The sequence below is a fragment of the Lygodium microphyllum genome, chromosome 29, assembly GCF_053477565.2.
Source record: "Lygodium microphyllum isolate KBCC chromosome 29, Lygodium_microphyllum_v1.1.10, whole genome shotgun sequence".
In the NCBI taxonomy this organism is placed as follows: domain Eukaryota; kingdom Viridiplantae; phylum Streptophyta; class Polypodiopsida; order Schizaeales; family Lygodiaceae; genus Lygodium; species Lygodium microphyllum.
In genome coordinates this window covers 77224620-77250066 of record NC_141163.1, presented here as the reverse complement: position 1 = coordinate 77250066, position 25447 = coordinate 77224620, and the positions used below count along the sequence as shown (strand labels likewise).

General features: G+C 44.5%; 1 protein-coding gene across 2 annotated transcripts in view; it reads right to left on the bottom strand.

The window, feature by feature from the left end:
• The window catches only part of LOC148010821 (uncharacterized), a 168314-nt gene that overhangs the window by 95594 nt on the left and 47273 nt on the right, over nt 1–25447 (bottom strand). For both annotated transcript variants that reach the window (XM_087671275.1, XM_087671274.1), the window contains exons 5-8: nt 20831–20917; nt 20659–20742; nt 19236–19443; nt 15079–15164 (exon numbers count right to left, since the gene is read on the bottom strand). In XM_087671275.1, the coding sequence (XP_087527401.1) occupies nt 15079–15164; nt 19236–19443; nt 20659–20742; nt 20831–20917 (465 nt within the window). The remainder of the gene's footprint in view (nt 1–15078; nt 15165–19235; nt 19444–20658; nt 20743–20830; nt 20918–25447) is intronic.

Below are 25447 nucleotides of genomic sequence, written 5' to 3'. Positions count from 1 at the left end.
CGACTGCCTGCAGCTATTTTTATCAGGCTGCGCCCCATTTTTGAGCCCCGTTCTAGGTGATTTTTCGCCTATTTGTTGCTGACGTTTTCAGCAGTCTGGCCACTATTCTCTGTCGCAGATTACAGACCGGTGCCGTGCAGATTTCTGTCTCTGTTCACAGATTTCAGACAGCAGACAGTGCAGATTGCAGCAGACTTCGAGGTGGACAGCAGGTCGCATCGTCGAGGTGGAGACACGCAGTCCAGCGCACTGCGCCCGTGTATATCTTTGTATTCAGCATTCTTTATACAGCAGATCTTCATTGTACACTGTCTCTTTCTCTCCCTTTTCTCTCTGCGTTCTCTCTCTCTCAGTCCTACGCTTCCGCACCGCTGCACTCTGACACTTATGAGACTGGCAGGCACTATCTTGCAATGTGTCAGTCAAGTTATGCAGCTTGGCCTGCTGATAAGATTTCAACTGAAACACTTGAATAAGATGGGCCAATCGCCTCTCCAGTGACAGCAGAAAATCATCATCTGGGGAATCCACGAGCAAGGAACGGACCAAACCCAATAAGTCCTCTGCTGCATGTCGACGTCGCCGACAAAGAGAGGCATGATGCATCCCATACTGCCGAGGAACCCGCTGCACATTAGAGAGCAGCCGTGCAAATGACGCCAAGCCCTCAGAGGCGAAGTCCAATAAGAACCTCTCAATCAATTGCTACATATAGCCCTGAAAAATTGGATGCTTCAAATAAGAGGAGTTGAAACGTAAAGGGAGCCTATCCAGCAACTACATAAAAGGTGCAATAGGTTGTGCCCGCATCTCAAGCTGGAGGGGGAAATGATCCGACAACGCATATTGCTGCAAGACCTTCATTTCCAGCATCTCGGGAAGGAAATCATCCCCCTGCATGATATACATTCGGTCCAACCGCGACCAAGTAGTTGCATATTGTGCAAAATGAAAAGTAAACCCTGAAAAGGAAGGGTGAAGCCACGACCAAAGATCTTGCTTAAGTACGCGCAAAGCAAAGGAATTCCGCACCCGGCTTTCCGGCGTATCCATTACCGAATGCCCTGAAGTGGACTGAGAAGAGTCAACACACATATTGAAATCTCCCATCAAAAACCCCCTTCGGCCAAGTGACATGGAAGCCTGCAAAGTCGACCAAAGATCCCGTCGGGAGGCGGGATCATTCGGAACATAGAGGCCCAGCAACCATAAAATCTCTCCTTCAAATAAGACTTCGATTATCAGAAAGCGGCCCTGCACGTCATTTTTAACAAGAACAGGCTGGAATTTCTCATGGACAATCATCAGCACGCCCGAATAGTGCGTAGCATGTGTCCCTGCATAAAACAGACGGAATCCATGACAATCCACAACTTTTCCTGCTTCATCGTGACTTTTGTGCTCAACTGCACACAATACATCCCACTGGTTCTCATGCAAGACAGTCCACATGGCATGTTGCTTATGGCGAGAGCAAATGCCTCGCACATTCCACGTGGCTATCTTCATATATCTTCAAAAAAAGGAAGTCAGGAACGAGGCGCCTGTTGCCTCGATTTCACCTTTTCCGCGAGAGCATCCAGGACACCCTCATCTAGAAAATCAGCCAATACTGCAAACGAATTCTGGCGACCTGCTTTAGAGGTAGAAGGAAAATCCACTGCCTTGGGAGTGGGGCGGGGATAACGCCGATCCCAGGGTGTAATCACATTACCTTTTGTATCAAACGCCAGCTTAGCAGGTGGGCCCTTGGGACCGTCTGTATAGACTTTCCTTGTAGACTGATTACGGAGGGCAGACGGGGCCATAGTACGCGCAGCCTGCTGTGAAGTGAACATTTCTTTCCTGCGCATATACGTGCGCACGGAATCCTGTGAAGCATTAGGCCCAGGATCCGCCAAGCCTGCATCCAACTTTTTACCTTTTTTTTGACATGCCTCAATCCAATCAGTGCTACGGGAATCCAAACCCAGGACCTGTTGTTTGCCTTTATCCACGACATTAGGTGGCTGAAGGGCCTCTTGTGCCGGGGCATCAAGCACCATGTCATCCTTAGGCAGCACAACCTGCGCATCCTCGGAAGACGGTTGCCTTTCAAGGCATTCGGCCATAAAATGCCCCAATTTACCACATGAAAAGCAGTGCCCTGCAAAGTTGCCCCATTTCAAGCGAAAATGCAAAGGATGCATGCCAGAACAATTGAGGCGAAGCCACGCAGGCCTTTTCCTGGCCGTGTCCCATAACATGCATAAACGGTTTCGATTCATAGCCCTGAGGCTTGGGGGAACCAGCACTGTTCCCACCACTGCCATCGCATCCTTCAACAATGGCCAATAGACCGCCGGACAATTTTCCACTTCCACCCACACCGGCCATTCTCGTTGAAGCAGACGCTGGAAGTCGCCCAAAGGGCACCATGGTACAACATGGACCAAGCGGCGATCAAAGAATAATGGCAACTTGGACAGGAGCTCAGCTCGATGTGTTTCCGATTTCAACAGCACCTCATAAAAGCCGCGAGGTCCAAGGAAGATCTCCTCAACACACTCCCCTTGCAATAAATGGTGCATCCACTGGCGAATATGTGAAGGCACTGGGATCCTGCCAGTGAAGAAAAGTATAACAGCACGGTCATAAAACACCGAGAAGGACCGCAAGACTGATTTCGGGTCCACCGTGGCTTCTAGCACATCATCAGTTTCCGCATCACAAAAAGTTTCATTATTATGCTGGACATAATCGCCAAGCAGAGTATTAGCAAAGTCCAGCAAATGCTCCCAGTCAATCTCCTGCGAATCCACAGGATCAGAGGCAACCTACGCATAGGAACGTTCCTGAGGACCCATTGGCTCATCAGAAGTATCCTTGGAGCGTTTGCCCGCAAGCGGCAATTCAAAACCCGGAGGCATCTCTTCCGTGCACGGCACCATATCCTCCGGCTCCTCTGTATCGGAATCAGAGCCAAGGGCTGCCACCGTCCGGTCTAGAAAATTCATATCCACGCCAGCCATACTGCTGTCTTCTCCCTGAAGAAGTCGTCAGGCGGCAGTCGTCAGATGGGTCTCCAGGCAGCGCACAGGTCGAGGCGATCCTCTCTCTCTCGCTCTCGGTTGCCTTAGCTCTGCACGCGGACGTAAAGCAGGGGACCACAGGCGAACAGGCGTGCACTCATTCAAGCGTCTCTCTCTCTCTCTCTCTCTCTCTCTCTCTCTCTCTCTCTCTCTCTCTCTCTCTCTCTCTCTCTCTCTCTCTCTCTCTCTCTCTGTCTGTGTGTGTGTGTGTGTGTGTGTGTATGTGTGTGTGTACAGGAGTACACAGGTCAGGTCGCGCAGGGCAGGGCAGGGCGGCGCGCAGGGCAGGGCAGAGCGACACGCAGGGCAGGGCGGCGCGCAGGGGGTAACGAGGGAAAGCAGACGCAGACGAAGGAAGGTAGCAGACGCAGACGACGGACGACTAGTGCAGGTCTGACCAAGGACGCAGGGCTGACGAGGACGGGCGACGGGCGCAGTACTGGTGGCGACAGGCGCAGGTCAGGTGACGACGAGCGCAGGTCTGACGACGGGCGAAGACAAACAGGCGTGACGGCGGGCAGGTCAGGCGCGACGGCCAAGGACAGGCAGACGTGACGGCGGGCGAAGGACAAACAACCGGCAGCCGAACCGCACGCGCAGGCGGCAACATCGCCATCACTTCTCTCCCCGCCATCACTCCAACAGCCCCTCTCTCTCTCTCTCTCTCTCTCTCTCTCTCTCTCTCTCTCTCTCTCTCTCTCTCTCTCTCTCTTCCCCCCCCTCTCTCTCTCTCTCTCTCTCTCCCCCCCCCTCTCTCTCTCTCTCTCTCTCTCTCTCTCTCTCTCTCTCTCTCTCTCTCTCTCTCTCTCTCTCTCTCTCTCTCTCTCTCTCTCTCCGTAAAAGTCTCTCTCTCTTTTTTCGTAAAAGGTAATTGTATTAATTACGAAAAAGGTACAAGTTTTCATGATTACAAGATACACGATGGCTCTACCCCATCGTGTGTAAAGAGCACACTATCTCTTTACAAGAACCAAATGACCTAAGAGTTACAAAGTTATGGCAAAGACGCAGAGGAAATTGCCGTATGCCAAGGACGTAAGTCCTCCCGAGAGAGCATGTCAGAGTGCCAGAGAAGATCTATCTGCCAGTACAAGAGACCCTTATGCCTAGCAATATGCCGCTGAACATTATAGGCGGAATCAAAAAGAAAAGCATTCTGAATGGTCCAGTTATGCCAACAGCCCCAATATCGAAGAAAGTGAAACACGATCCTCATATGTGGCTGTGTCGGTGTGGGGTATTTGGGCTGCACAAAAACCCAATCAAACGGGCGTAGCGATAAACCAACCACCACTCGCCAAACGGCTGACAAGAATGACCAGATTTTCTTAGCGATGGGGCAAGAAATAAATCTGTGACGGGCGGATTCCACAGTAGTGGTGCAAAAGAAACAGTTGCCGTTGGAGATTCGACGCTTGGAAAGAGCTGAAGCAAGCGGAAGACCACCAATCATCACCCTCCAAAGAAAGACCTTATATTTGAAGGGTGTCTTGTTCAACCAGCCCTCCATCACAGTTGCCCTCCACCATGACCGGGATTTACGCAATCCCCATAGAGTATTAGCTTTAGTAACCAGCCATTGATGATCTTTAATCAAAAGATGATACACCTGGTTAGTGGAAGCCTTTTCTAAATTCAGCCGGCCTGCAAAGTCCTAGTCCTGCCAGGGACGATCCAAAGCAAGGGCAGGAAAGGGGTGTCTGCTCTGGAGCACCATCAAAAGCTGTTCCCATAAATGCCTCTATCCACGAGGAATCCTAAAAAGCCTCCTTGCTCTACGAAAGGATATCAACACATTGCGACTGGCAAGGGTGGCATCCGCGACTGAAGTTAAGCCCAAATGTGCCATACGGTTGAATTGTGGTCGAAGCTCATGTTTACCTTCCCACGAAAGTAACCGCGAGACTGCCAACAATTCCAATTGAAAAGAATTAGTAGCTAAGCGATCCTCCGCTGGATACCACTGAGCCTTCCGGAGGACCGGTCTCCAAGAACATACCAAATGGGCAAGCAGAGATAAAGAAGGATTGGAAAACTAAGAATCGCCATTAAGAACATGCCACCAAGAACTCCGTATTTGGGTATTACCATGTAGACGCCCGTGATCCTCAAGAAAATAACATGCTATAACGACCCATGGATGATGATCCGAGCACATGGCGCGGAAAAGAGACCAACAGAGTGCCAGCATATGAGTTTGGGCATCTAAAATAGCCCCTCCACCCATGTGTTTGGGGGTGCACGCATGCGACTAAGAAATATAGGAAATGCCTACATGCATGGAATCCTTCTTCCATAACATGAAATGAATAGACTGAGTAAGAGCATTCAGTGTAGTAGTAGTCTAGGGCAGCAATGGCAAGAAATATGTGAGCATTGGCAACATAATTGTCTGGGCTACTTTGAGGCGAACATGGAAGGGCTAGGCCTGATACTTCCAATACAGAAACTTAGCCGACAGTTTCTGTGAAATCCACTGTAGTAGCTGCTTTGGGGGAACATCAACACCCAAAGGGTACCCAAGGTGCCTGACAATGGAGCCACGGGGAATAACCATACCCTGCCAGTCCAATGACTGCAAATCCAACTCCGTGCAGCTGAGAATGGCTGATTTCAAAGCATTGATACGAAGACCGGAAGCCTGACCAAAGAGAGCCCAAACATCTAATGCTTTGCGAGGGTTGTCCTTGTCCGCACGCAGAATCATAAAGCTGTCATCAGCCGAGGATTGACTAATGAAGTGCTGTCCAGAAGGAAACGACAATCCAACCAACTGAGTAGAAGCTACCATATGAGATAACATCGAAAGAACTGGATGAGTCGCAAGGGCAAAGAAGAGAGGGCTCAAAGGGCATCCATGTCTGACAGAGCGGCCAAGGACAAATGGCTCAGTAACGCCTCCATTCAGCATGACTCGCGAAGACGCTGCAGCACTGATGGTGTAAATCAGACGAGACATCCAAGCACCAAAGCCCATAGTAGACATAAGTTCTGCAATGAAAGACCAGTCCAGATAATCAAAAGCCTTTTCCAGGTCCAATTGAATCAGTAGGACCTCCTGATTAGAATGTCTTGCATAATCAATCGCCAGTTGCGCATTTAATACATTGTGTAGAATGTTTCGGCCCTTAATGAAAGCATATTGGAGAGGATGCACAATGGCAGGAAGATGCTTATGGAGCCGATTCGCCATTACTTTGGAAAAGATTTTATACATAGAATCCATCAAAGAAATTGGGCGCCAATGTTTCAACATAGACGGCGAAGGAACTTTTGGAAGCAGTTTAATAAGTCATTCTTTCCATGAGGAAGGCATGATCCCCGTTTCCCACACATGCTAAAACAGAGCCATCAATGGTTTCGCCAGTTGGGTAGCAAAAACCTCAAAGAACTCATTGGTGAGACCATCCCAGCCACGACTTTCATCCTTGGGCAAGTGTAACAAAACATCCATAACCTTACACAAATATCTATCTCCATAGTAGCTTGCATGTCCTACGGAACCTGATTGTAAACCAGATCATAAAAAACTGAACGGGCATGAGTAATTTGGCCTGAAGGTGGAGAAGTGGAACCAAGAAGGTCGAGGAAATAATTCCTACACATATTCACAATACTCTCTCTCTCTCTCTCTCTCTCTCTCTCTCTCTCTCTCTCTCTCTCTCTCTCTCTCTCTCTCTCTCTCTCTCTTTCGTAAAAGGTAATTGTATTAATTACGAAAAAAGTACAAGATTACTTGATTACAAGATACATGACGACAATCTAAGTCATCATGTGAAGAGGTTCTAAGTACTACAAGTTACAACGTCATGGCAAAGATGCAGAGGAAATTGCCATATGCCAGGGACGTAAGTCCTCCCTAGAGAGCAAATCAGAATGCCGGAGAAAATCCAACTGCCAATACAAGAGGCCCTTAAGCCTCGCAATATGCCGCTGAAAATTATAGGCGGAGTCAAAAAGAAAAGCATTCCGAATGGTCCAGTTATGCCAGCAGCCCCAATATCGAAGAAAATGAAACACGAGCTTCATATGTGGCTGTGCAGGAGCGGGGTATTTGGGCTGCCCGAAAACCTAATCAAAGGGGCGCAGGGTGAAACCAACCACTCCTTGCCAAACAGCCGACAAAAATAACCAGACTTTCTTTGCGATGGGGCAAGAAATAAATCGGTGGCGGGCGGATTCCACAGCAGTGGTGCAAAAGAAACAGTGGCCATTGGAGATTCGTCGCTTGGAAAGAGCCGAAGCAAGCGGAAGACCACCAATCATCATTCTCCAAAGAAAGACTTTACATTTGAAGGGTGTCTTGTTCAACCAGCCCACCATCACAGTTTCCCTCCACCATGACCGGGATTCACGTAATCCCCATAAAGCATTCGCTTTGGTGGCGAGCCATTGACGATCTTTAATCAGAATATGATACACTTGGTTAGCAAAAGCTTTGCTTAAAGTCAGCCGGCCTTGTAGGTCCCAATCCTGCTAGGGATGATCCGAAGCAAGGGCAGGAAAGGGTTGTCTGCTCTGGAGCACCCTCAAAAGCTGTTCCCATAAAGGCCAGTATCCACGAGGGATCCTGAAAAGCCTCCTAGCTGTACGAAAAGATATAAGCACATTGCGACTGGCAAGGGTGGCATCCGCAACTGAAGACAAACCCAAACGGGCCATCCGGTTGAATCGGGGTCTAAGGTCCTGTTTACCTTCTCATGCAAGTAAACGCGAGACTGCCAGCAACTCCAATTGAAAAGAGTTAGTAGCTAAGCGATCCTCCGCTGGATGCCACTGAGCCTTCTGGAGGACCTGTTTCCAAGAACACACCAAATGAGTAAGCAGCGACGAAGAAGAACTGGAGAACCGCGAATCAGCATTAAGAACATGCCACCAAGAACTCCGGATTTGGGTATTGCCATGTAGAAGCCCATGGCCCTCAAGGAAATAACGAGCTATATCAACCCATGGATGATGATCCGAGCACATGGCGCGGAAAAGCGACCAACGGAGTGCCTGCATGTGAGTTTGGGCATCTAAAATAGCTCCGCCACCCATGCGTTTGGGGGTGCACGCATGCGACCAAGAGATCCAGGAAATACCTGCATGCAATGAGTCTTTCTTCCATAGCATGAAACGAATAGACTGAGTAAGAACATTGAGAGTCGTAGTAGTCCAGGGCAACAATGGCAAGAAATATGTGAGCATTGGCAACATAATAGTCTGGGCCACTTTGAGGCGAACATGGAAAGGCCATGCTTGAGATTTCCAATACATAAACTTAGCCACCATTTTCTAAGAAATCCACTGCAGAAGCTGCTTTGGGGGAATATCAACACCCAAAGGGTACCCAAGGTGCCTGACAATGGAGCCACGAGGAACAACCAGACCCTGCCAGTCCAAGGACTGCAAATCCAACTCCGTGCAGCTGAGAATGGCTGATTTGAGGGCATTGATACGAAGGCCGGACGCCTGACCAAAGAGGCTCCAAACATCCAATGCTCTTCGAAGGTTATCCCTGTCCGCACGCAAAATCATAAAAGTATCATCTGCCAGGGATTGGCTAATGAAGTGCTGTCCTGTAGGAAGCGACAGTCCGGCCAACTGAGAAGAGGCTGCCATATGAGATAACATCGAAAGAACTGGATGTGTTGCAAGGGCAAAAAATAGAGGGCTCAAAGGGCACCCTTGTCTGACAGAGCGGGCAAGGACAAATGGCTCAGTAACACCTCCGTTCAGCATGACCCGCAAAGATGCTGCAGCGCTAATGGTGTATGTTAGACGAGACATCCGCGGACCAAAGCCCATAGCAGACATAAGTTCAGCAACGAAAGACCAGTCTAGATAGTCAAAAGCCTTTTCCAGGTCCAGTTGAATCAGTACGACCTCCTGATTGGAATGCCTGGCATAATCAATTGCCAGTTGAGCATTCAAGACATTGTGTAGGATATTTCGGCCCTTGATGAAACCATACTGGAGAGGGTGCACAATGGCCGGGAGATGCTTATGGAGCCGATTCGCCATTACTTTGGAAAAGATTTTGTACATTGAGCCCATCAAAGAAATTGGGCGCCACTGTGTCAACTTAGATGGCGAAGGAGCTTTTGGAAGCAGTTTAATAAGGCCTTCTTTCCATGAGGAAGGCATGATCCCCGTTTCCCACACCTGCTGAAACAAAGCCTGCAAAGGTTTCACCAGTTGGGTAGCAAAAGCTTCAAAGAACTCATTAGTGAGACCATCCAACCGGGCTTTTATCCTTAGGCAAGTGTAACAAGACGTCCATAACCTCTGCCTCACAAATATCGGACTCCATAGTAGCTTCCATGTCCTGCGGAAGCTGATTGCGGACCAGGTCATAAAAAGCCGAACGGGCCTGAGTAATTTGGACCGAAGGTGGAGAAGTGGAACCGAGAAGGTCACGGAAATAATTCCTGCACATATGCACAATAGTCTGCGTATCCAGGATAGGGTGGCCTTCTACATCCTTGAGTCTGGTCATATTTTCTCGAGCAGGAGAGGCATGGAGAGCTCGAAAGAACTTAAGGGTCTGACATGCACTATCTTGCAAAGTTTCCGTCAGATGTTGCAATTTGGCCTGCTGATATGATTTCAACTGGAATGCTTTAATAAGATCAGCCACCCGCATGTCCAGTGCGAGCAGGAATGCATCATCCGGAGTGTCCACCAGCAGAGAACGAACCAAAGCCAGCAAATCCTCTGCTGCCTTGCGACGCTGCCGACAAAGAGAGGCATGATAAATCCCATACTGCCGAGCAACCCGCTGCACATTAGAGAGCAATCTTTCAAAAGACGCAGTGCCCTGCGAAGATAAGTCCAAGACGAATCTGTCAATCAATTGCTGCATATAGCCCTGAAAGAGTGCATGCTTCAGGTAAGATGAGTTGAAGCGCAAAGGGAGTCGGTCCAGAAATCGCTTGAAAGGTGCAATGGGTTGTGCAAGCAGCTCAAGCTGCAGAGGGAAATGGTCTAACAAGGCATATTGCTGCAACACTTTGATGTCGAGCATCTCGGGAAGAAAATCATCATTCTGCATGATATATATACGATCCAATCGCGACCATGTTGTTGCATACTGGGCAGAATGGAAAGTAAACCCTGTAGAAGACGGGTGTAGCCAGGACCAGAGATCTTGCTTAAGAACAGCAAGAGCCGACTCATGCCACATACGACTTTCCGGCGCGTCCATTACCGAATGCTCTAATGTGGACTGGGAAGAATCCACACACATATTGAAATCCCCCATGAAGAAGCCCCGTCTGCCAAGTGACAAGGAGGTCTGCAAAGTCTGCCAAAGCTCCCGACGAGATAACGAATCATTCGGAGCATAGAGGCCAAGTAACCATAAGATTTCCCCTTCGAATAAAATTTCAATCACCAAAAAGCGGCCATGAACATCATTTTTAATAAGCATAGGCTGATATTTGTCATGTACAATCATGAGCACTCCCGAATAATGCATGGCCTGTGTCCCTGCATAGAACAGTCGAAAGCCATTGCAATCCACCACTTTTCCGGCTTCACCGTGACTCTTGTGCTCAACAGCGCACAGAACATCCCACTGATTTTCATGCAATACAGTCCACATGGCATGTTGCTTGTGGCGAGAACAAATTCCTCGCACATTCCACGTGGCTATTTTCATGTGTAGTTAAAACCAAATCAGGTACGAGGCACAGGTTGCCTCGATTTGACTTTGTCGGCAAGAATGTCCAGGACTCCCTCGTCCAAGAAATCCGCCAACACAGCAAAAGAGTTCTGAGGACCAGATTTGGAAGTAGACGGCATATCTGCTGGCTTGGGGTTGGAACAGGGATACCGACGGTCCCACAGGGTAATGACGTTACCTCTGGTATCAAATGCCAGCTTAGCAGGGGGACCCTTTGGACGATCCGAATACATTTTTCTGGCGGGCTGATGACGGGGGGCAGAGGAAACCATAGCAGGAGCAGAGCGCTTGGAAGACAACATTTCCTTCCTGCGCATATATGTACGCATGGAATCTTGTGAGGTAGTAGGCACAGTATTTTCCATGCCAGCAACAACCCTGTTGCCTTTTTTTGCACGTACTTCCACCCAATCAATGGCGCGGGAATCCAGACCCGAAACCTATTGTTTACATTTGGCCAGAACTTGGGGCTGGTGGATAGCATCCAGCGACGGGGCATCACACACCATATCTTCCATGGGCGGCGCAGCATGGCCAACATCGGAGGTATGTTGCCATTCTGGGCATTCAGCCATAAAATGCCCCAACTGTCCACAGGAAAAGCAATGCCCTGCAAAATTGCCCCATTTCAATCGAAAGTGCAACGGATGCATGCCCGAGCACTTGAGGCACAACCAAGCAGGCCTTTTTCTTGCAGTGTCCCATAGCATACACAAGCGGTTGCGATTCACTGCCCGGAGACTGGGAGGGACCAGAACAGTGCCCACCGCGGCCATAGCATCCTTCAACAGTGGCCAATAAACAGCCGGGCAATTTTCCACTTCTACCCACACAGGGCATTCACGTTGCAGCAGACGCTGAAAATCTGCCATTGGGCGCCATGGAACCACATGAACCAACCGGCGTTCAAAAAATAAAGGCAGTTTAGACAGGAGAGCAGCATGGTGCGTCTCTGATTTCAACAGAACCTCAAAAAACCCTCGGGAGCCAACAAAAATCTCTTCAACACATTCCCCTTGTAGCAGACTGTGCAGCCACTGGCGAATACGGGAAAGCAGTGGGATTCGACCAGTGAAGAAGAGTATCACAGCGCGATCATAAAATACCGAAAAGGAGCGTAGGACAGTTTTTGGGTCCACGGTGGCGTCCAGAACATCATCAGGTGCTGAGTCAGAAAAGGCTTCCTGATTATGTTGAACATAATCGCCAAGCAACGTGTTGGCAAATTCCAGCAAATGCTCCCAGTCAACATCCTGAGAGTCCACAGGATCGGAAGCAACCTGAGCATAGGAATGATCCGGAGGAACACCTATCTCTTCCGAAGTATGCTTGGTACGTTTACCCGCAGGCTGAATGTCGGGACCAGGGGGCATCTCTTCGTTGCACGGAACCATGTCCTCAGGTTCCTCGGCATCAGAATCCGGGCCAAGTGCTGCCACTGTTTGGTCTATGAAATCCAGATCCAAACCAGTCATCGTGTGACGATTTGATCTTGAAGGAGGACTACAAGTCTCTCTCTCTCTCTCTCTCTCTCTCTCTCTCTCTCTCTCTCTCTCTCTCTCTCTCTCTCTCTCTCTCTCTCTCTCTCTCTCTCTCTCTCTCTCTATGTAGCCCAGAGAGCACTCTGAACTGTGCAGGACGCTACTTGCACTACGAGATGATGAGACTCGCTCACCCTTCTCAGCACCACAGCTTGCAGAGTGGCGCCCAGGAGCAGCAGGACGTAGGGCAGATGGTTAGTGGGGCAGCAGATGCAGCATACCTGGACGAGATGCTCTATTCGTCTAACAACCGTCAAGATTAGGGTTACAGCAGGTCGGCCCTTCTGCAAAAATGGGCGAACGCGAGCAGGAGGGCCAGAGGACAACCGGATGATCGAGTCAGGGCAGGCGTCTGCAACGTGGCAAAGTGACGGGACAGTAGTAGATAGGCGTGACGAAACACCCAACAGGTCCCGCAGGTCTGACAGGCGACAACAGCGACCAGCAACGGTCGCTATCACGACCCGCAGGTCAGATTGGCGGCGGCTGGTCAGACGGGCTCTCCTCCTCCCCCTCTCTCTCTCTCTCTCTCTCTCTCTCTCTCTCTCTCATAATGTGCACTTATATTAATCACAAGAAAACTACAAGAGTCACAAAAAAGTAGCAACAGAGACTGTTGTATGCTAAGAAACTAAATCCTCCAGAAAGAGAAGGCCAACATGTTGCACAAGATCCCGTTGCCAATGGAGAAGACCCTTCAACCTAGCGATAGGACTTTGGACCCCAAAGGCTGAAGATGAAGGTATACCGAGTGACTAAGTTATGCCAAGATCACTAGAAGCTAAGAAAATGGAACAATATGTTCATATGTGGCTACGTAGAAGTGGGATATTTTGCCTTGCCAAAGACCCAACTCTCTCTCTCTCTTTCATAATGGGCACTTATATTAATCACAAGAAAACTACAAGAGTCGCAAAAAAGTAGCAACAGAGACTGTTGTATGCTAAGAAACTAAATCCTCCAAAAAGAGAAGGCCAACATGTTGCACAAGATCCCGTTGCCAATGGAGAAGACCCTTCAACCTAGCGATAGGACTTTGGACCCCAAAGGCTGAAGATGAAGGTATACCGAGTGACTAAGTTATGCCAAGATCACTAGAAGCTAAGAAAATGGAACAATATGTTCATATGTGGCTACGTAGAAGTGGGATATTTTGCCTTGCCAAAGACCAAATTAGAGGGATACACAAAAACTCCCACCACAACTCTCCAAATGTCAAACAGTCCAGACTAGATCTTCCTTGCTTAGGAAATAAGCTTGAAATAAATCTGTGGTGAGATGATTCCACAATGGTAAGTACAAAAGAAACAATTTCTATTAGAAATACAGCACTTGGAAAGGGCCAAGGCAAGGGGCAAACCAATGATCAACATTTTCCAAAGAAAGACTTTGCATTTGAATGGAGTCGTAATGATCCATCATTCCATAACAATCAATTTCCACTCAGCCCTGCTTTTATGGAGTCCCCAAACAGCACTAGCCTTGGTCACCAACCAATGATGGTCTCTAATCAAGAGATGATAAATCTAGTTAACCAAAGCATCCTCCAAACACAACCAATTGCAATTGTGTCGAGATCATGTCCCACAAATCATGGTACCCACAAGGAATCCCAAAAGCCCGTTTGGCTGTGTGGAAAAACATCAGCACACTATGAGCCAACAAAGTTGCATCTCCAATAGAAAACAAGCCCAACAATGCCATCCAATTGAACCTAGAGCGATCATCTTGTTTTCCTTCACAAGAGAGCAACCAAGACACAACCACCAATCTGCAAGAAATTAGAGTATAATCTGTCCACTAGGTGTGTATTCATTTTTGAAGAACAACCTTCCGCAAGTATACCAAACAGGTCAAGAGAACAAAAGAAGGAACTGAGAGCTAGGAGTCAATGGTTGAGCATGTGCCACCATGAACCCTAAATTTTAGTATTCCCATGAACAACTCTCGGGTCTTCAAGAAAAAAGTGAACAATAGAGACCCAAGGCTGATGACCAGCACACATGGCTTGAAGTAATGACCAACACAAGAGCAGCCATGTGAGTCTCAACATCTAAAACAGCCCCACTACCCATGCTTTTTGGAGTGTAAACATGACTCCATGAAATCTAAGAAACACCAGCATGCATAGAATCCTTTTTCCATGGCATGAAACAGATGTGGCAAATAATGCCACTCAAATTACCATTGGCCCAAGGCAAAAGAGGCAAATAATAGGTAACCATAGCCTATAGGAAACATAATAGTTTGTGCCACTTTGAGGTGCACATGGAAAGGCCATGCCTGAGATTTCCAGTAAAGAGACTTAGCTTCCAGCTTTTGAGAAATCCATTGCAGCAATTGTTTAGGCTGAACATCAACACCCAAAGGGTAGACCATATGGCACGCAATATTGCCCCATGGAACCAGCCTGATAATTCAGCCAAAGCACACCAAACTTTGCATTGATGACCAGTTGTTATAACATCTTCCCAATTTGGTGGCTTTCACAAGACAATTTTGCAGCAGGAATTTCGAAAATTAACTTTTTGGCAGTCAAAACTTGATGGTTGTTCCAATAAAAATGGGCATTCACTGAATATAACATGTCCTCCAGAAAATCCATGATTACAAGCAACAAACATATAATGAAACAAAACCTACAGTATGAGATTTCAGCCTTAGGAAGACAAAAATGCAAGCATAGCTTTTGACTAGTTTCACACCATAAAATGCTCTGACCCATATACTGATCATAGGGTTTAATGGAAACGTGTAAGAAGGCAGGCAGTTTGGAACAAATTTAAAATTTGCTGACCTGTGTACTTCTCCACGGACCTTCAGGCCCATTTGACCATGATAACTGCGAGCATCACATCCTATGTGAACTAAAGCCTCAGTAACCTGCATAGCCAAAGTGTACTTTTAGAAGTTCCAAGTCACTATGTAGCACTTTGGCAAGAAATGTGATATCTCTTGCTTTTCTAGCAGAGAAGTACAACTGCCTAAGATATAGTGAATGAATTGAAATAGGAAGGTCAATGTAATGTGGTCAATAACTCTAAGCCATTTGTGAGTTTCTCATTTCAAGGATCTAGCCCTAAAAGTGATTATTTGTGTGTTCAAATCTGGATGTTCAAATTTATTCCAGATTTCAAATCATCCTTGTTATGCACAATATCACCTGATCAGTACTTTTACAATTTTATGTTATACAACAGTTATCTCCTGCTTGTGAGCCTCATCACTCGCACATTAGAAGCTTTTCACTAAACCACTTAGCAATCACATTTTTTATTCTTTAGGTCTTTATGACTATGACAAGCTGAATGCTAACATAATAGAGCAAATGATCAAGATCAGTAATGACAAACTTGTGCTATCAATCACCCTAAAACCTGCCATCATTTCTTCACTACCCCAACAAGTAGCATATGATTTCTCCAATCAGTGCACTTATTGTACTTTTCAGCATTGGCACAAAATGGGCATCTCAATGCCTTTTCTGACAAATTCCTAAAGAAGACTAACAGCTTCAGATCCAAGAAGATTGCACTCTGACATTAAAGTGTCTTCGCTCTGACAATGTTGGGGGATATATGTCCAAAGCCTTTCAAGACTTTTGTGACAACAAAGGGATTAAAAGGGAGCTCACTGCCCCTCATAATCCACCCCAAAATGGTGTTGCAGAGCGTATGAACCGGACCATTCAAGACAAGGTCCGTACAATGCTGTCACATGATGCTTTACCTCATGGATTTTGGGCAGAGGCTGTTATGACAGCCGTACACTTGATTAATCAATCACCAAACAAGCCTTTTCGGGCGGGGGGGGGGAGCGGGTTGCGGAGTCCCTCAAGAAGCGTGGTCGAGCAAGCCACCTTCGTATGCTCACTTGAGAGTGTTTGCCTGCGAGGCATTTGTACACATTCACAAGGAAAAACGCATCAAACTTGAGCCAAAGTCCTATAAATGTATTTTCCTAGAATATGGTGATGAAGGTGAAATGGGATATCGATTATGGAATCCTGAGAAAAGAAAAGTAGCACGCAGCAATGATGTTATCTTCCAGGAAGATCGCATGCACAAACAGCTTGAAAAGACAAAGGAGTTCAGAAGGGTAGTATTCAAAGAGGATGTACCAATAGGATAGCAAAGAATGCCTGTTAGACAGAGGATATTTAGGTATATCATAAATACAAATGGTTGTGTGAACTATTGATCTAGTACACTATAATGGCAAAATATCTGAGGGGCAATATGGAAAAAGATGTCTAAGTCCCAGGTCCACAAGAAGGCATCTCTCCTCCTCCTCCTCTCAAAGCCACCTTGCAGAGAGTGTGAATGATCTCTATCCAAACCCTCAAAAGAGTCTCCGTTGTGGATACATCTTGAAGGTCTATAGCGTGGTTACACCTGGCAATCTAAATGTACCAAGCAATAATACTAGCAATCAACTCCAATCTATGACAATGTCCCTGAATCATAGTGAGATGGGATGGGTTTTGGAAATGGGGACAGAGACTAGAATTGCCATTCCTTGTCACCATAAGAGGACACGATTGGGACGGTTTAAGAATATGCTAGAACTAGAACAAGAAACTAGAAAATGGCCATTACATCTTACTATGCCTTGGGTTCATTGTGCCTACGAGTAATTTGGATTGGGATCCTCCTCAAATACTATCCAAGGATGAGAAAACAAAGACTCCCCTAAAAATACTCATATCCACATTTTGAGCCTTATTAGTGATCCAAGCTACATATCCCAAGTTGCCACCATGGTCTCTCTTGTGCCATGAAAGATCATCATGAGGACTCTCCTATATAACTCCTTGGCTTTGGAACAATCCCAACAAGCAATGTCTCTGCGTCTCCTCCAACTCACTACCATAGTTTTTATCTTACACATATGATTGCTAATGTAGACATGAAATCTGGAGTATGATATCATGTTTCAAACTTGACCCCTTACTTTCCATGGGTTACAACTAGAAAAAGCACAAAACCTAATGATTTTATCAAACAAGGTGTCGCTTCCTATAGACAACATCGTATGACAGTAACCACCATCTATGCTTAAATTGTTTCTTGATTCATTGATTGGAAATCAAAGTCTAAATTTTCGGTGAATCAATGTGTGTCTTGATCATTGAATGCCTTACTAGTAGTGACTATTTTGTAGTGACTTCCAATTTTTCACTCAGCTCATTATCTTAATTGCTCTAGATACATTTTTACTAGTTTTTAAAATTGATATTAGGGCAACATATAATTCAGTCCCTAGGCAAGAATCATACTCCAATGATACTTTCATACCCATCTACGTATGATGTATACGCATGGTTGCCGTATGAGAAAACAAGTACCCATTGCTAAGCTTCCATGAACAAATAGCCATAGAAAGAGAGATATCTTCCTAGGCCCAAAGTTGTCATCTAGCCTCCTTCAAAAGTCTGATAGGAAATGATCTAAGATGCCTTGGCTATGCCAATCGGAGGTGGTTGTTGGCTGTCCTCCAATCCTACTCATCTTAATCCTCCTCCCCAACCTAGTAGCTATGTGACGTACATTGTCTATACTAGATCTATACTATATGATTGCCATCACCTAATCTCATTGTCTTTTAAACCTATGAAAGTGTGCAATGGAAGAGGAACACAAACACGGAGAGAAAAGGAGAACAGAGAAGACAGCAGAAATGGAAGAGAAATCTGCACTGAATTTGGAAAGAATGTTGCATACAATGATGGACTGATCAGTCCCTGCACGCAGCCCAAAGCATCAATGAGGACACCAAATCAGGCCAAAAGATGATGATAGCACCAAAGACAGTGGCAAAGACTGTGAAGATGACGGAGAGGAAGTGTGCAGCCAGCAGCCCCTACAAATGATGGAGAAGAATGCAGCAATCTAAGTGTGTACGAACTTGCAAAAGGAAGATGATGATCTGTGCAACTGGTAGGGGGGCTAAATATAACCAACCAACCCTAGATCTGGCTGATTGCTCTAAAAATGGCAAAATATGTTGTGAGCCAAATCAAAACTGGCCAACCAGCATGTCTGGGGCTCAAAAATGCAGTTGCAACATCCTGGGAAGTCCAAGCGGGGCTGATCACACTGGGACAGGGTACCTGACCACTGCACAAGCTGAACACTGGCTAAACACACAGTGTGAACACTCCTAACACTCATAGAAGCAGAAATGCATGCTCCAAATAGAGCTGCCTCCTCTATCAAAGCACATGACAAACATGTCAAAGCTCTTAATGTCCCCGTTTGACTCAGACTTAAGGTCGCAGGCAGGAGATGACATGACATGACAAACATGACTCCTAACAAAACCTAGCTTGAGTAATAATGTTATTAATCAATGTAGACCCACCTTCCATAGGCGTCTTCATCTCCTCGAGCTCACTACTATTTAACAATAATAAGTTGAGGTATGTTTGTAACATCTTCCTCTATTTTAAATTCTATTTCTCTTTTCCTTTTCCTTTAATTAAACTGGCAAGTTCACTCAAATATGAAGTTTTTTGTTCAAATCAAGGAAGGGCTTTGGAAAGTTTCATGTTTACATTGCAATTAGTTTCTCAAACCCACAAATGAGCTAAGAACTCACATTGGCACTAAAATGAAATAAATGCCCGTTGTAAATATAGCTCCACAGAGTGACAGTTTTTTGTTCAAATCAAGGAAGGGCTTTGGAAAGTTTCATGTTTACATTGCAATTAGTTTCTCAAACCCACAAATGAGCTAAGAACTCACATTGGCACTAAAATGAAATAAATGCCCATTGTAAATATAGCTCCACAGAGTGACAGAGAGAGAAAGAATAAGTCAGATACCTTCTATCCTTTAAACACGTCAACATGAAGCCTACAGCCAGCTCAAACACATAAATAGAGCTTTACTGTTGCAGTGCATCTATTTTCAGGCCCATGTTAATCCTTCACAAGATAGGTACATTGACTACCTCTTCCACATCTTTGATTGTCGTACAGTAGATGATTGTTGAGCCTCCTTTCTTACAATCCCTCATGACCTCATTGGCAAGCTCTTCCCTGAAACTATGACTTCGGCTTATGTTTCTAACACCATAGAAAATGTTTGGACGATCAAATGTGGACACCACCTCAAATAAGTCTTCCAGCTGCAATGATCTTTTTATATCTTCCCGCACTCTGTGAAAACAGCACAGCTCATTACCAAGCTTTTGACAGCATCATACTTGTAGATATCCATTCTGAATATAAAGCCAAAAACAAGCAGAATATACAAAGAATGGTGGTGAATAAGTGATGAACAAATTTGTGAATGTTTGAGACTCTAAATATGTCAAACATTTTATTGGCATAATCATCACTATTATGCATTACTCCTCAACCCAACATGCAGAATTTTTAAAATTTGTTATACCATTTAGAAAAAAAAAATCATTTTACCAACTTAATTATGATCAAGCACAGGATGCACTTCTCAGACACGGTCCCATCTTGAATTTATAAACGCTTATCACAGAAGATAGTCAATGCATACAGCAAGCTATTGGTGCTTGCCTGTGCCCTTTACCTTGAGTGACAAAAAACTTCCTGTTCTATTTGACAATCATTCAATTATATAGGCCTCTCTTCTTACACATTCCAATTGAAACTTTATCTCCACATGAATTTAAGAATAAATTTTGGGTTTTCAGCTTATTTTCTCCTTGGCAAATTTCTTCATTTGGACTAGGTTGTAGGCTTTGTCAACTATCTACTGCAAGAAACCATTAAAATTTCCACCAGGCTGATTTCCCTCCATTCGTGTGCACCAGATATTCACTTAGCATCTCTTTAAGACTCCTTTGATCTTGGAGATCATCCACAAAATTAGCAAGAATTGTTTTACTTACGTTTTCACAACAAGATGTCTCACACCCTAAGACTAAACCAATTGCCTTAAAATCATCATACCCACTGAGTCATTATCATCTCTACCTAGTTGCTCTAAAAGACCAGCTTTAGAGTTCTCCTCCAGATCCCTTGTGCCAGTATTTTTTGTTTAGCTGCTCTTTTGGTCACAATGAGTATAAATGCAAGTTGTTTACACAAAAGAGTTGGCAATGTTATGCAAGTTTACAACATGCAGGGACAATTTGTTCCCTAAAGAAGTCAAAAATTTTCACTTTGGATACTGGCCATATCTGTATGCCAAGTTGATGTCCAAAATATAGGACTTACTCCGCATGACTGTTGTCAATAACAATTGGATGATTTTTTGCATGCTTGTGAGCAAGAACAGACATAAAGGTCCGTACCCATCTTGCAAACCTTTATCACTACAAAGGCGCCACCCAAGAACACCAATTAACAGTTGCTAGTGACATTAAATCCTTTCTGGAATTTCTAACTAATCACCTTTCAGTTGCTGTAGCTGTAAGGGCCATGACAGGTATATTTGGAAGGTATTGTCTCAACTTTTGAAGCTGCTGGTATTCCTTTCTGTGAAAAAAACAAAACAAGGAACAGTATAAGTTGTAGAAGTGTCTCAGTTGAACATGAAAACCAAAAGAAAGAAGGAAACCCTGACCTGAAATCATGTCCCCATTCTGAAATGCAGTGTGCTTCATCTACAGCAACTAATGAGATTCCCCTCAAAACCAGGGATGACCAAAAGCTGTGATTAATCATCATAAGCATTCACAGATATGAGCTTTTGAGCAAAGTGTTATGCTATGTGTGCCCTAACAAAACAAATTTTTAATCCAGTTTCACAATGGCATAGCTGACTTTATCCCCAGTATTAAGTGCAATTCTATAGTTATTGCAAATGGTTGTGCACAATAAGGAAAAAAAGCCCAGTTTAAGTTGCCTTCTAAAATCAACCTTGAACTTCAGATATGCACATAGTTTGTATCATTGATTTTAACCTTTGGTGTCTTTTTTGCCATGGGTTCTAGACATCATTTTATCCCAAAGAGCTCTTTGGAAAATAAGCACCTATGATATAACTCTACTCTTCAAAATTTACTGTTTCAGTTAATGCCTTCCTCTTACTCAATCTAAGTTTCATGATTGCTTTCCTCTTAGTCAATCCAAGTCTCATGATTTGTAGAAACCTATTCTTCATTGTGTGGGACAAGACAACGTGGGAGTCAGATTAGAAGTGGGATGTGGTCTTAGTGTAGGTGTGAAGTAAGAATTCTTCTCTGAGGCTGGTCAATTCCCTATAAAAGTGTCATGGCCTCATCATTGGTCTGCCCTGCACTTTGGTTCCCGAACAATGTTTTAGGTTTACTTTCATGGGAGGAAAACAGGATGGATCTTTTTTCTGTTTCAGTCCCGATAAGCTGAGTGTTTTTAGAGTGCCCTGATGAAGAAATTGCCATGATTGCATTCCTCACAGTCGACTATGCAGGAATTGATATTAACTAATAGAGTGGTGCTGACATAGGCTGATGTAGCAAAAAAGAGGATAAATACTAGCTTACATGTCATCAAGGTTGGGATCATTCTCTTTCTATCAAGAGATACACGAGAAGGCTAAGATCTATAGAAAGGCTGTAACTCTTCATCATAAAAATGGATAAGAGCAGAGTCCATATCAAATTAAAGCTTCTGTTCCCATATCTTGCAGTCAAAAATGCTGATCCAGCCTTCCCTTAGGGGTTAGAAGCTGTTCCCAACCCGACTCAGAGACCTGCCCAAGTTTTGGCAAAAGAAACCAGGCAAAACTGCAACCACCATCCTTGGTGAAAATGGTAGCAGGGTAAGTCTCGTCAGAAGAAGAATAACTATCTGGCTGTTGCCTTGGGAATCAGGGAAGCTCTGATTAGAGACTTGGAACTGACATGAGGATCCACTGAGCTGGAATGTCAGCAGCGCGAGTTTTTTCCATAAGTTTCCATATGTCATACGCATATGGGGTACAGGAGTATGATTGGAGTACTGTTCAGCCCAGGCCTAAACCATACATGGCCATAATTTTATCTTAAGAAACCTAAAAATAAAATATTAAAGGCATTATATAGCTTAAAACTGGGGAGGAATGGGGTGGTGTGTCAGGTATCAAGTGTGATATCCCCAGAATTTCCCACATCAGGTTTTTGTTCAAATAAGGTCAAGTATGACAATTTTTTCCATGCCTCACATCTGAAACAGCTTTTTCCACATGAGAAATTTGCACACATATGCACAGGAATTTGAGAGGAAAGCTGTAAAAATGCAGCTGGGTCTAAATCTGAAAACACAAGGTGAACCTGTTCAAATATTACTCCCACCCAGTCCACCATTGCAGCACCTTGTTTGTCATGAGGATGCGAAATTTTGAGATGCTTTAATCTTGCTCATAACATACATTTGATTAAGTTATTAATCAAATGTGCAAGGTTGTTTAAGCACATGTGATGCATATGGCAAATATTCCATAATAACAAGCCAAGGACCCCGAGGATACAATGGGTACCAAAGGCAAAAGTTGTAATAAGTTATGTCCGATAGGTACGAGGTGGTACCCAGTGTCAGATTTGGGCCTAGACCAATTTATTGGCCACTAATGTCAATAGTGACATTAGAGACGAGGCATTAATTAATAATTAATGCCGATCTAAGGGTCAATAACTGCTCAAGGATACTTGGAAGACAAACTGGCCTAGCCAATTTAATTATTGGCTAATGAAATTAATTTTTTAAGCACTAGAATAATTTTTAAATTAATTTTTAAAAATTACTATTCTAAAAATTAATTTAATAAGCTGGATAATACTGGAAAATGGGATTAGAAGGCTGTCACTTGGCAAGACTTGCCCATACAAGCGGGAAAAACGTTTTTAGGAGCTAGTGGAGTCTATTCCAACCATTGTGAGAGAGAAGGAAGCTGTTAGAGAGCAAGGAGAGGCTGCTAACGTGAGACCATTGTGCGGGAAAAACGTTTTTAGGAGCTGGTGGAGTCTATTCCAACCATTGTGAGAGAGAAGGAGGCTGTTAGAGAGCAAGGAGAGGCTGCTAATGTGATTTGCAGCCACCAGGGATCAGCCCTATAGCAAGTGACAGTGATTTGGAGCCCTCCAGGAACAGGTGATAGGAGCCCAAGATCCTTTTGGTGCAAGTGACAGCATACAGAAGAGGCAAAGTCTTTTTGGCAGTCCTAAGCTGTAGGTGATAGCTTCCATGGCTATTTGAGCAAGGCAACAACAGTTTTTCAACATTTCACACAATGAAATTCTGAAATTTGTCTCTCTACAGTACTCTCTCTCATCCCCTAGCTATCTCTCAAGTTATCTCAGCATTTTCTAGTAGTTTGAGCCATTAGAGGAAGAGACTTCTGTTAATCTTTGTTGTAAACCCTAAATTTCTGCAAAAATTAGGGTTTGATAGTAACCTCAAGACCCGTGCCAATGGTAAAGGCATTGTACACTGAATTTACACCTGAAATTTGTGTAATTGTCAGGGGATTCAGATGCTAGCCCATTCATTGCAATTTAGGACAGCATTTGGCCAATTGGTGGTTCCATTTGTGCAAGTCTTGGGTAAAAAATCAAGTGGCAATTGGCCTAAATTGATTGCTGATTGTTACTACAGCAAAGAGGTTTTTTTGAACAGCAAAGGAAATTGTGAATCTCATCTTGTACTCATTCCATTCGGAATCAAGTTAAAGAAATACCGAAAGGGACACCAATTTTGGAGCCAACAAGATATCCAATGTTTGAGATTATTAAGCTAATTTGTATATTTCAAGTTATATTCATTTGTTGACTGTTGTAGTTAAATACTTAAGCAGAGAATTACCGCCCTTTCCAAGAAGGAAGGTTGGTCTTACTGTTCTTGATCCCTGCACAAGAGTCGAAGTTGGAAAGGTTGGGTGGACTAGTCTACTGGCCTTTATTGAGGTCAAATTGTTGTATTGCAGTTGATCAAACATGAACCAGCTCTTAACATATTGGAAATCTGTTATAGGAACTTTAGCCCACTGCCCACATGCCGGATGACATGCACCTGCTACATCCCATGAATGAACATATGATGCACACTCACACATGCAAAACCATGCCTAAGGAAAAATTGTATGCCCAATCTGCTATACAATGAGCCAAATGACACACATGCCCAATAAATGAATGGATGATCCCACTATGTGGATTATCTCACAGCAGTGGGACTATTAAAAGAATATGACTAGAAGTCATCTAGCTTAGCTACTAACAAGTAAATCCCCAAATTAGTTCATTCGGATAGGGTGCCAGCAATATCTTGAAAAAATACATAAATTGTTTGAAAGCTAGGAAAGTAAGTTGCACAGCATATATACCAATAAAGGCTTTTGGGAGACTTTGCAAGTTGGATGTATCGCTTTGGTATGAGAAGTGAAAGATGCAACCAATCATCCTCAATCTTCAGAGCATACCTTCCACTGAAGATGTTTGTGAGGCCCATTGGAAGCAACATCATTACTCATTTAGGAGGTGGATATTGAACTGCCTAGTGTCTCCAAAAGTCAAACTATAGTGAGAAGAACTAGAGTGTAATGTGGCCTGTATTGCAAGGCCGATTTAAAACTTTAAAAGATAAAGCAAGGCTTGATGATCAACAAAGATGACAGAAGGAATAGCAAGCAGATAGTGTCAGAACTGCTTGATTGCATAGACCATTGCTAACCCTAGTGGTGTAGTTATTCCAGCCCATCTGTTAAGCTAAAAAATATGCATTTCCATTTTAACCTCAATTAACTCATTTTATAACCCAAAACTCAAAATGCTAGAAAGCTTTTGTATCCCATGAGCAAAGCCACAAAATTTGGTTACTTCCTCATCTGTAGATGGAAGGGGCTAGGCCAATTTGTCTTCCAAGTATCCCTGAGCAGTTATTGATCCTTAAACTAGCATTAATTAAGTGATTAATACCTAGTCTCTAATGTCACCACATTGACATTAGTGGCCAATAAATTGATCTAGGCTCAACCTAGTACTTGTCAAGCATAACTTATTGCAACTTTTGCCTTTGGCACCAACTGATATCTCAATTACAACTTTTGCCTTTGGCACTAACTGATATCTTGGGGTCATCGATTCCACACTTTGAAACAATTGACTTGCACCTCACATGTGCAAGACACATTAGCACATTTGATTAACTTTTAATCAAATGCTAAGCAAAGCAATACAATTTCACATCATCCTGACAGACCACCCCCTTGAAATCTCTGCAATCA